Source organism: Hesperophylax consimilis, chromosome 19 (assembly GCF_061612785.1).
Source record: "Hesperophylax consimilis isolate HC1 chromosome 19, BYU_Hcon_1.0, whole genome shotgun sequence".
In the NCBI taxonomy this organism is placed as follows: Eukaryota; Metazoa; Arthropoda; class Insecta; order Trichoptera; family Limnephilidae; genus Hesperophylax; species Hesperophylax consimilis.
In genome coordinates, this window is record NC_142854.1 from 3,781,250 (window position 1) to 3,794,350 (window position 13,101).

Below are 13,101 nucleotides of genomic sequence, written 5' to 3' on the forward strand. Positions count from 1 at the left end.
AGAGGCCTCCGGCATTGCCCGGACTTTATTACCTTCAAAACAGGAGAGGACTCCGGCATTGCCCGGAATTTATGACCTTTAAAACAGGAGAGGTCTCCGGCATTGCCCGAACTTTATAACCTTCAAAACAGAAGAGGTTGCCAGGACTTTATGCAGTTTTTCGAAATCAGATACTATTTTTGTAAATATATAAACATTTGTTTTTTGATGGCCATTGGTTTTCGATGGCTTTGTTTTGTTCTCCGCCAATCACAGAGCCAGGATTCAAACATTTGGTTTTAATCCATGCAGCACATGTTTTGTCGCGGCCCGCAGTAAAGTTGTATTTTAACTATTGTTCTGTAACGACCTAGCCAGGTTATTAGGATCTTAGGATCTTTAGATCAAGGTCATCTCTCGGCAAACTTTTGAAAGCACCTTTAGGTGCTAATTGTTTTATAGTGCAAATCAACCAATAATGTGGGCCCTACTCAACATTAATGGAAGACATTCTGCCGTAAGTACATTATTGTGTAATACTCTTTGGTGTGGGGCATTGAAACTTGCAGTGAGAATTACAGGAGTTCATAGGCAGAGGGAGGAATAAAGTTTCTTTCAAAAATCAAATTTTTTTATTTTTTTTTATTGTGAATACCTCACAAGAGTCCCAACTGCTCCCGTCTGGAGCCAGTGAGACTATGGCATCCCCAATTGGGGGATGTTGTGAGGCTGAAGGTAAGTGGGGAAGGGAAAGAGGAAGGTGGGGAAGTACCTGGCTATTCAGATCTAGTCACTAAACACGGCTAAAGCCATTTGGAGCAACGTTTCAATTCTGAATGGTGGTCTTACACCAGGGCGATACTGGTAGTATCTTCCACTCTGAAAATACACGCCGTCTGCCACAAACACTCTTCTTTATATAATTAGATAGATTGTATGCTATGCCAATATGAATTACATTGCTTTGCACAACCTGTAGCCAGAAATAAAATAATAATTATTATGTTACTTGAAAGCGGCCACAGCCTCCTGGTTCCACTTTAGCGCCAGATAGCAGCGAGCCCTCCTGTCCATCACCTTGAAATTCAGCTCCGGGGGATAGTCGTACATCAGCGCCAGCGATATGTCGGCCAATGCCTCCTCGTACTTGGTCAAATGGTAGAGGGTTGCAGACCTGTTGGCCACTATGATGGCCAGATCTAATTCTGAAACCGCAAGTGAGAATATACTGTAGAACATGGACCTAATACGCCCTGGATAGATCATTAATGCGATTTTGTATGAGCAGCACTGAAGTCAAATCTAGAGTGAGGGAAAAATGCCTGGCAGCCATCTTGTAAAACAAACTTTTGAAATGATTTCTATGCAAAGTGGTATGTCATGAACTATTTTATTTTTATGTTTGTATTGTTAATGCAATTGTAACGGCTTACGATTTTTTTGAGTATTTGATAAAAGAGGGAATGTAATAGGTTTTGGCATTTTTCACATATCTTACACCTCACCACGCGGCTTCAAATTTGTCGCGAATAGTTCCCTTCAGAGTTTATTGGGTCCATGCTGTACAATCGTTCATAACTACACATGCCTTCGGGTAATACTGAATGTTTAATTAAACTTTATCAAATTAATTTAACCCTAGAATTTAACGTGCCAAAAATGCTTAATATGTTACCCATTAATATAAAAAATTGCGATTCCACAAATAGATTGAGATATATGCTGAAACAATGGTTACTAAATAGAGATAGTTTATATTAATTTATGTGTGTGAATTGTATAGTTATAGTAATAATATTATTTTTGTATATATGTAATTGATCATTAACATCCTGTTGACAAACTGCTTTATTGAAGTTTAACGGGATTGTAGCTTGAAAACCAATAAAAAAAAAAAAAAAAATAAAAAACTAATAAAGCCGACAAAATGCTAGGATTTATAATTTGCATTTAAAAACTTTTGACTACAATGGAATCTTTTATTTTGGTACAAATTTTTTTTTACATTTCAAAGTTTTCCAGTAATGTTGGCCTCACTGGGTGGCTTGCCCGTGCTGAGGCCTTCATTTTATAATATGAAAATATAATCTAAATACAATCTACAAGTAATCTGTAAGTATTCCCTTTATATCACATATTTGTTTGTACACCCAATGAATCAATTTTCGTAAAATGCATTTGCATCAACCTAATTGTAAGATCGATTGTGCGATTTGTAAGAAATGTATTTTATGATTTTTTTCTGAATCAATTCAATTTTGTTTATATATATTATAATGCATAAATGGAGATCACATAGTCGACACAAACTCTACTTGATATGACATGTTTGCGAAATCTTTTGTATTTCTTGTTATTAATCCAGTAATTTGGCTGCTTTAATTGTGATTTGATTAGTGTAACATTTATATTGTTACTGACTTTAGTTTACATTTATCAGATAACTGACATATGTACAGTTTATTTTTTTGTCATTCCTTGAACCATTCAAAATGACTGCTTATTATGACAATAGATAAGTACAGTCATTGTAATATACTAACTATTTTCAACTGGCATTAAGATTAAGCTCTTTGTGTAGAGATTCAGTGCTTTACTCCAGTCTCCTTTCTGCACTGCGGCGTTCCCATCGTCTTTGAGCAGTTTGGCCCTGCGACTGTCTTTCTTGCCTGACACTGTGGCCGGTCTCTCGTCTCTCTCCAGAACCTTCAGCCCCTCGTTGAACTCCCGGACCTGGCGGTAGAGATTGCAATACAAATAATCCAAATAGCCAAATCTTCACATCATTCACAAATACAAGATTTAGTAAAAACAAGTGTACGAACTATACAACCAGAAATTTTTTTCCCACTTTATGTCCGGGTTAAATCTTCCCCACAGGAAAAACTAGTCAATTCACATTATGCAAGAGCATTATATAAGCATAATAAATACAAAACAATACAAGAACAACACGTCAACTCACCAGAAATCAAATGGGAAAATAATTCACCGACTCCAGATATTTTCATATCAGAGGGTTCGGCTCGGTAGAACTCTCAACTGAACCTATAAATCCTACTGATCCCTCAATATAATATATATTTTTTAAATCTTTCGTAATCCTACATGTATTTAAAATTACTGATTTTTGCATTTTTAAATATATAAATTCTTTGATAGATCTAATACGCCTAAATTTTGAATGAGAGAGCTAGGTATAATGCCAGTAGCCGAAATAACAAATGGTAATATTTTTATAGTCTGAGAATGCCAAATTCTTTTAATCTCATTTCCTAAATCAGTGTATTTTCTTATTGTTTCAGAAACAGATTTTTGAATATTAATAATTATAATTAATAGCTTTTTGTGGGGGTACTAGGTACTACATCTTTAAATTAAAATATAGATACAAAATTACATGATTAAGTCGTAGAGTTGCAAAACCCGCTTTGGAAATTTCTTCTAGTTTTGATACATGCCCAAAAAGTTTTTTAAATACATTGAAAGTAAATATTATATCAATATTTTTCACCAAACCCTTGACTCTGTGCAAAAACGGGCGGTCTGTTTGATAGATTCCCCAATCTTAACAGACGGACTGCAATCTTTACAGCACAGGCGTCAGGTAGGTATGCTGTCCTTGTTCTATCGGTATTACAATGGAAGATGCTCTGAGGAACTAGCGTCATTGATCCCTTCGGCACCGGTGCGTAGTCGGGATACACGCCAAACGCGCGCCCAACATTTGTACACGGTTGACATTTGTCACATGAGAACGGGTCGCTACTACGATTCGTTCTTAAGTTCAACAGCTCGGCTGTGGAACGAACTGCCGGCCTCTGTATTTCCTCCCTCCTACAACATGGGACTCTTCAAGACCCATGATCACTCCTTCCTCTCCACAAAAAGACCCTCCACACAGCATCCCCAAAGATGACATAGGCCCTGAGGGAAATTATTTTCTTCAGAGCCTCCTGTGTGGAGTTAATATAAAAAATAAAATAAAAAATGTAATTTTTTTTATAATAAAGTATTCCAAACAACTTTTCGCAACTATGGCCAAAATTTTTCAGAGCGGGTTTTGCAACTCTGCGACTCAATTTTAGAATGAAATGTTAAAATATCTACATATGAATTATTACTCTGCGGGGGTTTTCACCATCCGCTTGATAAGCACTATCCATAGGATAAGTATAAAATAAAGGGATGGGTAGAGAGGATAGATTCTGTCTCGGCATACACCTCTTGTTTCATTCACATTCACACATCGTCTCATACATACTCTTCTGTTATTCTGACTCCTGACATGGCCCGAATCAAAAGTTTGATTCACTTTTTCGCGCCATGTCTTCCTCGGACATCCCGACTTTTTCTATCATTAACTTCCGTATTATATTATATTCTTCTCACACTCCTTTCTTTGTTTATCCGCACAAATGCCCAAACCATCTAAACGTACCTTTTTAAACTTAACCATTACGCTTACATGACGCAGATAACTTAGGTAATTATCGACCCGTTTTAAACTTACCATTCATTTTAAAAATCCTGGAAAAAAATTGCTGCCGCACAAATAACCAGTCACTTGAATTCAAATAAATTATTCGCAAGTCGTCAATATGCGTACAGAAAGTTCCACTCAACTGGAATCGGACTACTTCGTATGCCATCAGACATAAATCTTGCCATAGAGTAAGGTAAGTTATCACTTATCTCACTCCTAGACATGAGTGCAGCGTTTGACACGATTGATCATGAATTCCTCATTAGAAGATTAGAGGAAACATTTGGTTTGAATTCAGACATCAAAAATTGGCTGGTATCCTATCTATCCAATCGCTTACAAGCCGTGAGGGTTGGAAATAAATTGTCTAACTTCGCAACACTTTCTTCAGGGGTACCCCAGGGATCCGTTTTGGGTCCACTTCTCTTCATCCTTTTTACAAAGGATGTCGCCAAAATAATAGAGACATTCGGTCTCTTGTCTCACTGCTACACTGACGATCAGCAAGTTTATTTTTACTGCGCTCCAAATGAAATCAATAGTCTCTAAAGTAAGCTTCGCTTATTAAATTAAATAGTTCTGAATTAATCAAATAATATAAATCTGAAATTCCATATCTGTCGAAACAGCCCTAGATTTGCAGTCCGTACCTGGGGGATGTTAGCTATGAAGGCCACACGGACATCGTCTCCCTCCAGATTGGTGAAGTTTTTCAGTGTAACGTCATCGACGGAGCTTCGAACGAACTTGTGGTGCTTTTGGAAAAACCCTTCCGCTACCGTTTTGTTTTCGAGTAACATTTTGAAACTGTAAAAAAATTGTATATTTTAATTATGTTTATATCTCATAACTTAAAGCAATCATTTATTGTACTGCGTTACAGAGTGTTCACGTGCGAGCACAAACACGGTAATATGCAGAGTCCAGACTCATTCTTAATACGCATGGGTTATTGAAAAATAATTTTGTTTCAACTTAATTATGATAAGAAACAACTGTATTCGTCAGGGGAGATGGAAAAATGTGCATTTATATTCCTATTTTGTAACAATTTACATAAGCGTAATTTCATATTTTTAGTTGACGCCATGTTGAAAGTTGTTAGTGTAAGCACTCTCGATGTGGTAGTGCCACACATTTAAAAAGAATTGTTGCCATTATAGAATAATCTATGCATATTAGGTAGGTACCTACTAGTGAAGCAGAATTCTCAAAACCTAATCCAGTAGGTTTTAAGGTATTTAAAAAATTATAATGTCAAGCCACAAAGATAAAGCTTTATCATATTTTTTAAAATTACATGTTCACGGGGCCCAGAAACAAGTGGAACTTAAATGTGGAAAACTTTTGATTACGTCACAGAGAAAACCCATAAATCTGTTTTTTTTGTTTGTTATCTGATCATTTAGTTTTTGTTTTTAAGGCTTTTTAAAAAAAGTTTTGTGGTATACCCTTCAACGCATTTAAAAAAAAACATTAAAAACAGCTGAAAGTCAGTGGCGTAGCTATAGCGTCATATGGGGGGGGGGGGGGGATTTCGACCCCCCCCCATTGCCCTCAATATTGCGTGTTTAATTCAAATAATGCAATCTAGGTATATATATATATGTAAAGATAAAAAATTTCTTTAAAAAAAAAATAATGAACTTCTTTTTTTTTTTTTTTTTTTTTTTTATGTGACACCTCACAAGAGTGTCTCTGCCTGTGCAGTGCACAGACAGGGGAACTATGTCACCACCCGGTTGGGCGGCGTTGTGAGGCGGAGTAAGGTAGGGGCTGAAGGAAGGGATTTGTTAATGCGGGCCTTGAAGAGGCTCGGATTATAGGAGGGAGGAAAAACAGATGCCGGTAGCTCGTTCCACATACGAGCCGACTTACACAAAAATGAGTCGTAAAAACGGCCCGTTCTCATGAAGCCAACGTCAACCGTGAACGGGTGTTCAGTTCGTGTCCGTCGAGTTTCGCGCACGTGCACCGTTTCACTAGTTTCAAAACTATATAAAAACATCAACAACAAAAAACATTGTTAGAAAAGAGGAAAAATATAGGTACCTACCTATTCATAAGATAAATAATGGGAAGTAAGTACCTACTATTACTTATAAGAAATGACAAAATTGAAATTTGTTGTAAAATTAATTGTCAATTTTGACAACAAAAATGAATATCAACAACAATGACTAATTTTGGACACATTAAAACACATTGACACGAACCTATACTTACGAGCAGTTTAATAATATTTTAAAACCTTTATTAATATTGCACTTTTTTATTTAGTTCCTCTGCCGAAAATAAAACAATTTTGCTTTATTTTAAAAGAATAAATGCTTGACGAAAATTGGAAAAGCTGAAACGCAACTTATCAATCACACAAGACATAATTTTAGTTTGTACAAAATCAAGGATATTGTGGTTACAGATTAATTGATTACCTACCTGTGGTTACTGAATTGAATTATGGTTGATTTGAAATGTTATCACTTGGATTATTTATGAAATACGATCAGTCGGTCCGGCGAAACATGTGAGATTGCCACGCCGACTTTATTTTAAACTTTGAAACAAATCTCTCATTTTCTATTTTGAGAAGTTTCAAAGCTAAAAATAATAATACGCGAGCTAGCGCCCTCGACGTGTACACTAGTGACATCTTACTAAATATACACAAGCTTTATGTAATATCGGTTCGCGTCTTGGGAAACGTTAAGGGTGAACAAAAAATATTTTCAACTTCGTTTTCATTATGTAAGATGTCGCTAAACATCATTTTACCAAAATACTTTACGAGCAAAATTATGTACAACAAAGACATTCGTACCGTAGACATAATTCAAGGACCTGCAATGGAATTTTACAAAAAAACAAAAGCCAATAAAAAAACGGTTAGTTCTACAAATAGTAATTCATTACATAACGCAAGCAAGGAAACTTATATAAATATATGTATATATTTTTAAAGAAAGACAAACATTCCCGGGTTACGAATAACCTGACTATATTTGAAAATCTCTTACTACCGCCACAGTAAGAGGAAAATGTTGCTTGTATTGTGATGAAGGACTTGGCCAGCCGAGGAATTGAACGCATTACGCCTGGGTGGGACCCAAACGCGATGCTTACTTAGCTACTGACCGGACGAATAAAAATATATCAACTATGAGTTTGTATTATGCGTAAACTAATCTAAATTTGCCAACAAAATAAGAATTTTGACGTTTGTAGACTGATAAAACTTTTTAATTTTTTTTTATTATCAATATAAAGTTCTTTTACAGGTGTTTTTCCATATCTGTCTCACTAGGATATACCTGTGTCGAGATAGACGTATTGGATACTTAGATGATTATTTGCGTATTATTTGATACATGCATACTATAAATGAGTAGGTATTTACATAATATTATTTGATACATGCATAACTAACTAAAATTATAAATCTTGCTACAAGATGGCGCTGCTTCCATTTGCAACTCGCATATGAAGCGAAGCAAGGACCGTGTAAATTTGTCTGCGTTTTGTGGTGAAAGTTACGGTCTTATCGTCTTAAATCGATTTGAGTAATATGCCTAAATAAAATTTATCTTGAATAGGGTAGAACTTGTTCTTCCCTTCTGATCGTGAGTTAGAGATGGGCGAAGCGGCTCAGTTGAAGGAGCAGGCTCACTATAGTCACTATAGAGGTGGGTCCTATGAGTACTTTTCGTTACTGGGTACAATGAGTACAGGTACAAAAAAATACTTGGTAAAAATACCGGTGACAAAATACTCAAAAGTATTGATTCAGAATAAGTAATTCTAATTGAACTCGCATAAATTCTGCCCACATATTCCCCACAAATATTCTACTGGAATTGATTTCCCGTTTTATTATTCGAAATCCGTGGGGGGAGGGGGTTGTTACAGAATTTCTGTAAACCATGATTCCCCACAATTTTTTTTCAAAATAAGTACTCCCCACAAAATTAAATCCATGGGGGGAGGGGTTGTTACAGAACTTCGCTGAAAAAAAATTCCGCACACGCAAAATCATCATATGTGATTCCCCACAGTAATTTTTCAAATTCCATGGGGAGTGGGTAGCTACGGAATTCCATTTCGAAAAAATTCCCCACCCATTCCCGTCGCTAAATATCAAAATATCAGATCAAATACCAAAGTAACTTTTTCATAGTATTGATATAGATTGTAATTAAAAAAATAACACATCTGACAATTTGACGATGTCATTCTGGACCTTTTTTGAGAAAGAGTTTGAAAATATCCTTTCACAGGGCACCGAGGCTGCTGTTATACATAGTCATTTTTTAACGATTGCATAAATCCGGGGGTAAATAGCTTTTCTTGTGGAAATTATGGTAATTTTAAATTAAGGCTATTTTAAAGTACGTTATTATGTTTTCCGGGTAAAAAAATTAACAAGCGATAAGAATCGTGATTCAACGATTACCTTACGATTGAAGTTTGACGTTTCATACCAAAAACCTAACAAAACAAAATATTTCTCGATTTAATTTTTTTCATTCTTACAAAAGGGTATTCCAATAATATTGGGAATCCCTTTTGAATGTGATCATAAATATACGATATTTAGATCGATGTTCCTAGGCAAAAATATTGTCTTCGAAATATACAATCACCAAATACCATTTTTTGCGATTTCTCAAGGTTGTGAAAATACATGCGACCATAAACAATATAATTGCACTCAGCCTACTTAATTCGTTCAATCGCCTAAAGTTCCTCACGATAACAAGGTCCGATCTGATAAAGCGCTGTCCTGAGAAATGAGCTTTAAAGCATTTATTTTTACAGCTCATTTTTCCGGAGGGATCTTTGTCAGACGCAAACTTTTACACTGAGATGAAAAATCGTAAAAACCTGAAAATATTTAAAGTACAACTTTTATAAAAGAAAAATGAAAAATGGGGGGGGAACCGGCTCAATCGAGCCGGTTCACTGAAGCGGATCTTTCAAGTGAACGGGAGCCGCTTCGCCCATCTCTATGTCAAACACCATAAATAAACCATTCTATCAAACACCATGCCATAGACACTCAGCTGTCAACAGTTTTACCATAGACATTCACCATCAGACAATGAAGATTACCGTGGCTAAATACTCATAACTGTCCTTTTTCCTCGTTCACCTTTCTAATAGGAAAGAGCGATAAGGCCTGTGTATTTTACAGTGACAGTGGGAAATTCCATTTCCGTAGCTAAAATTACTCACATTTTCCAGTCGCAAAATATCATCAAAACAAATACCATTAAAAAATACCCATCGAATATACCCATTAAAATTGCCTACCAAAAGTACCTACTAAAAATACCCATCAAAAATACCCATTAAAATACCCATCAAAAATACCCATCGAAAATACCTATCAAAAATACCTACTAAAAATACCCATCAAAAATACCTGTGTACCGCCGCCCCGGGAGCCATTCATTAGATAACCAACATCTCTGCCATAGGTCACACAACATGGTTCGCCGCGTTTGGTGACTTAGCAGGGGTGCCGGGTTCATGGGGTGAGGATTGTCTAGGACTTAGTGGCGGAAGCATCAGCCTACCTACTATTAGTACAGATCTTTTTACCCATCCAGCAGGACTCTCTAGACCCATTGCCTTGCACCACAGTGCGAGGGATGAATTCAAACGTCCGAACAAACACTAACCCCCAGATTCCCACCCACCACATACCTCTATCCTTCCCAGATCTTCCGCTCCTTCATTTTCTTAAAAAAAACCTCAACACAGCATCCCAGAAGATTACATAGGATCGGAGGGAAATTATTTTTCTGAGAGTCTCCCATGTGGAGCTAATGTAAAAAATACCCTTGTGGGTACATATTTCGTTTTAGAAAAAATATATTTATTTATTTATTTTTTATTTAGTAAAAGATTACACATTTATATACATTATTTAAGAAATATTTTGACTGCCCAACTAGGAGGATTCCCATTTTAGGACAGTCAAATTAGGATGAGTACTAACATTTTGATAAGTTGTTTGATAAGTAAGTATTAAAATAATAATGAAATAATAGGTATATGTACTATAAAAACAATTAATAATAAATTTTTTTTTAAAATTTTTCTGTTCGAAAATGAAAAAGAAGAGTACAATATATACATTTTTACACATAAAACATCGCTAAATGGCTAAACCCTTACTTTAAATTTAGTTTATGGAGTCATATGACATAAGTAGGCTTATTTTCAGATAATAGTTGGTGTGTGGTGAGAACTATGTACAAAATTTCAATAAAATATTTGAATTATTTTCAAAGAAATAGCCGTTTAAACAAAAAATATTTCCTCGAATGGGACCCTTGTGCCAGAAATGTGTTATTATACATTATTTATATACACATATTATGTGTTAATAATGCTCTGTTACGATATTTTTTAATGATTACGAAAAAAAAAAAATCTACAAAAAATTTAAATACGTCACTGAAAAAAAACTGTGTGATTATATTAAACAGTAATCTCCAAAGTTGGAGAATTATTGCCAGCGCGATCACGGTTGCTATTGTTCGTAATGCACTGTTCATTGTTCCAGTATTTGGATTAGGGAAATACTCTTCTTACGTGGGAGAGTAAGCGAGAAATAGTACCGAGACTTTTGGTTCTAAATTCAGTATCATATCCTTTCTCGCTTACTCACCTACATAATAAGAGTGTTTCCCTAATATTCAAAGATTAGGGAAACACTCCTCTTATGTAAGCGAGTAAGTGAGATGCCTATAGATATGCCCCGTCCTCGGTATGTATACGCGAGACGCAATACGCGAGACGTGCAATAATCCCAAGACTCGCAATACTTCAGAACAAATACTATTACAAGTACAAAAGTCTCTTTGATAGATCTGTTCTAGTATATACGCTTCACCTCTAGTTGTTAAAGAACTTCTTTGAAAAATTTTCCCCACAAACAAAAATTCATATATGATTCCCCACAATAATTTTTTCAAAATCCATGGGGGAGGGGGGGTAGCTACGAAATTCCCTGTCGGAAAATTCCCCATATTTTCACCATCAAAAATAAATAGTACCCATCAAAAATACCCATGAAAAGTACTCACCAAAAATATCCATCAGGAATACCAATCAAACATACCCGTCAAAAATACCCATCAAAAATACCTTTTAAAAATACCTATGTAAAATACCCATCAAAAATACCCATCAAAAATACCCATCAAAAATACCCATTAAAAATACTTATCAAAAATACCTATCAAAAATACCCGGTAAAAGTATCTATTAAAAATATTTAGTCCCGGTATAAAATACTTGTGAGTATTTTGGAACCCGGTATTTGTCACAAGTACAAAGTATCGTACTTGTTTATCGTACTGGGTACGATAAATACGCCTCACCTCTACTCCCGATGACGTAGGAGCCATAGATATACCACTCACGCAACATAGAAAATCAAGTACTTTCCTCTAATAAAATCATAGACAATACATGTAATATTGCTTATATCTAGGCTTCCGACCTATATACGGATTATGTTCCAAGCCGCGCTAAGCTCCACATTCCAACCAAGCCGAGCTTTAAATCATCCAATATACCGGGTCAATGTGATGTATAGGAAAATTTACCCAGATCCTCGGGAAAAAAAATATTGTTTTGTTTTTAATAAAATTTATGGAAAAAACTAGTAAATTCTAGAAGAATCAATCTTCTCCGAGATTCCCTAGCCCCACCCCCCGTGGATTCGAAAATATATCGTAGGGAATCTCCAGTACCGAGCAATCGAGAATACCTCAAACAAATTCATTCTGAAATCTAGGGAACTTTCGGTCTGTAATTTAGGGAAATATAAATTTTGAGCATACCATCACTGCCTTCTCGTATATCATATCCCAAAAATGAAAAACCGTGTTTCAGGTAGAGATGTTTGATACCTGAAATGGGTGGTCGCTGGGATTTCAGACTCCAGAATTCCGGATACCGGTTGCAGTGTTTTGGAACCGGTTCCTGATTTTTTTTTCTATTTGACTTGTTGACGTTGATAGTTCAGTTGATACCTGATTAGGGTGGGTTCGAGATACCGGTTACAGTTACTTTTGGAACCGGTTCCTGATTTTTTTTCTATTTGACTTGTTGATGTTGATACCTGAAAAGGGCGGTCGCTTGAAAACTTTGGGTGGTAAAGTTCATACCTTAAATGGGTGCCTTCCAGATACCGGTTACAGTTACTTTTGCAACCAGTTCCCGAATTGTTTTCCTAGTTCACAACGACAACTTAGTGGCTTGGAGCTTGGACATGTAGGTATCCAGTATCTAATATTGCCAGATGTGTGGTTTTTACCATGTTTCGTGGTTTTTTGGGTCACGAACCATGTTGCATTATATGATTTTTGAAAAAAAAACCAACTCGTACAAGACATGGTTTTTTACTGGCCACCAAAAATATGTACTTTGAGTGGGATACGATTTTTTAGTTTGGGTCACGTAGGGGAAATTCCTAATTCAGGAATGTAATTGTTGAACTCAAGAGGAAGCTACTGTATATTCTTGGTATACCTTATATTGTAGGTAATAGGCATTAAAATCGCTTGACAAACGGAGTCTAAAAACGATCGATTTCAAGCACAAAACTGGTTTTTATTTAT

General features: G+C 35.8%; 1 protein-coding gene across 1 annotated transcript in view; it reads right to left on the reverse strand.

Moving 5' to 3' along the window:
• Positions 1-7,036, reverse strand: part of Smyd4-3 (SET and MYND domain containing, class 4, member 3) — a 35,230-nt gene extending 28,194 nt beyond the window's left edge. Inside the window, exons 1-4 of the mRNA XM_089643082.1 lie at positions 6,905-7,036; positions 5,116-5,272; positions 2,523-2,712; positions 989-1,184 (exon numbers count right to left, since the gene is read on the reverse strand). Of these exons, the coding sequence (XP_089499208.1) occupies positions 989-1,184; positions 2,523-2,712; positions 5,116-5,265 (536 nt within the window). The 5' untranslated portion in view covers positions 5,266-5,272; positions 6,905-7,036. The remainder of the gene's footprint in view (positions 1-988; positions 1,185-2,522; positions 2,713-5,115; positions 5,273-6,904) is intronic.
• Positions 7,037-13,101: the final 6,065 nt, after the last annotated feature.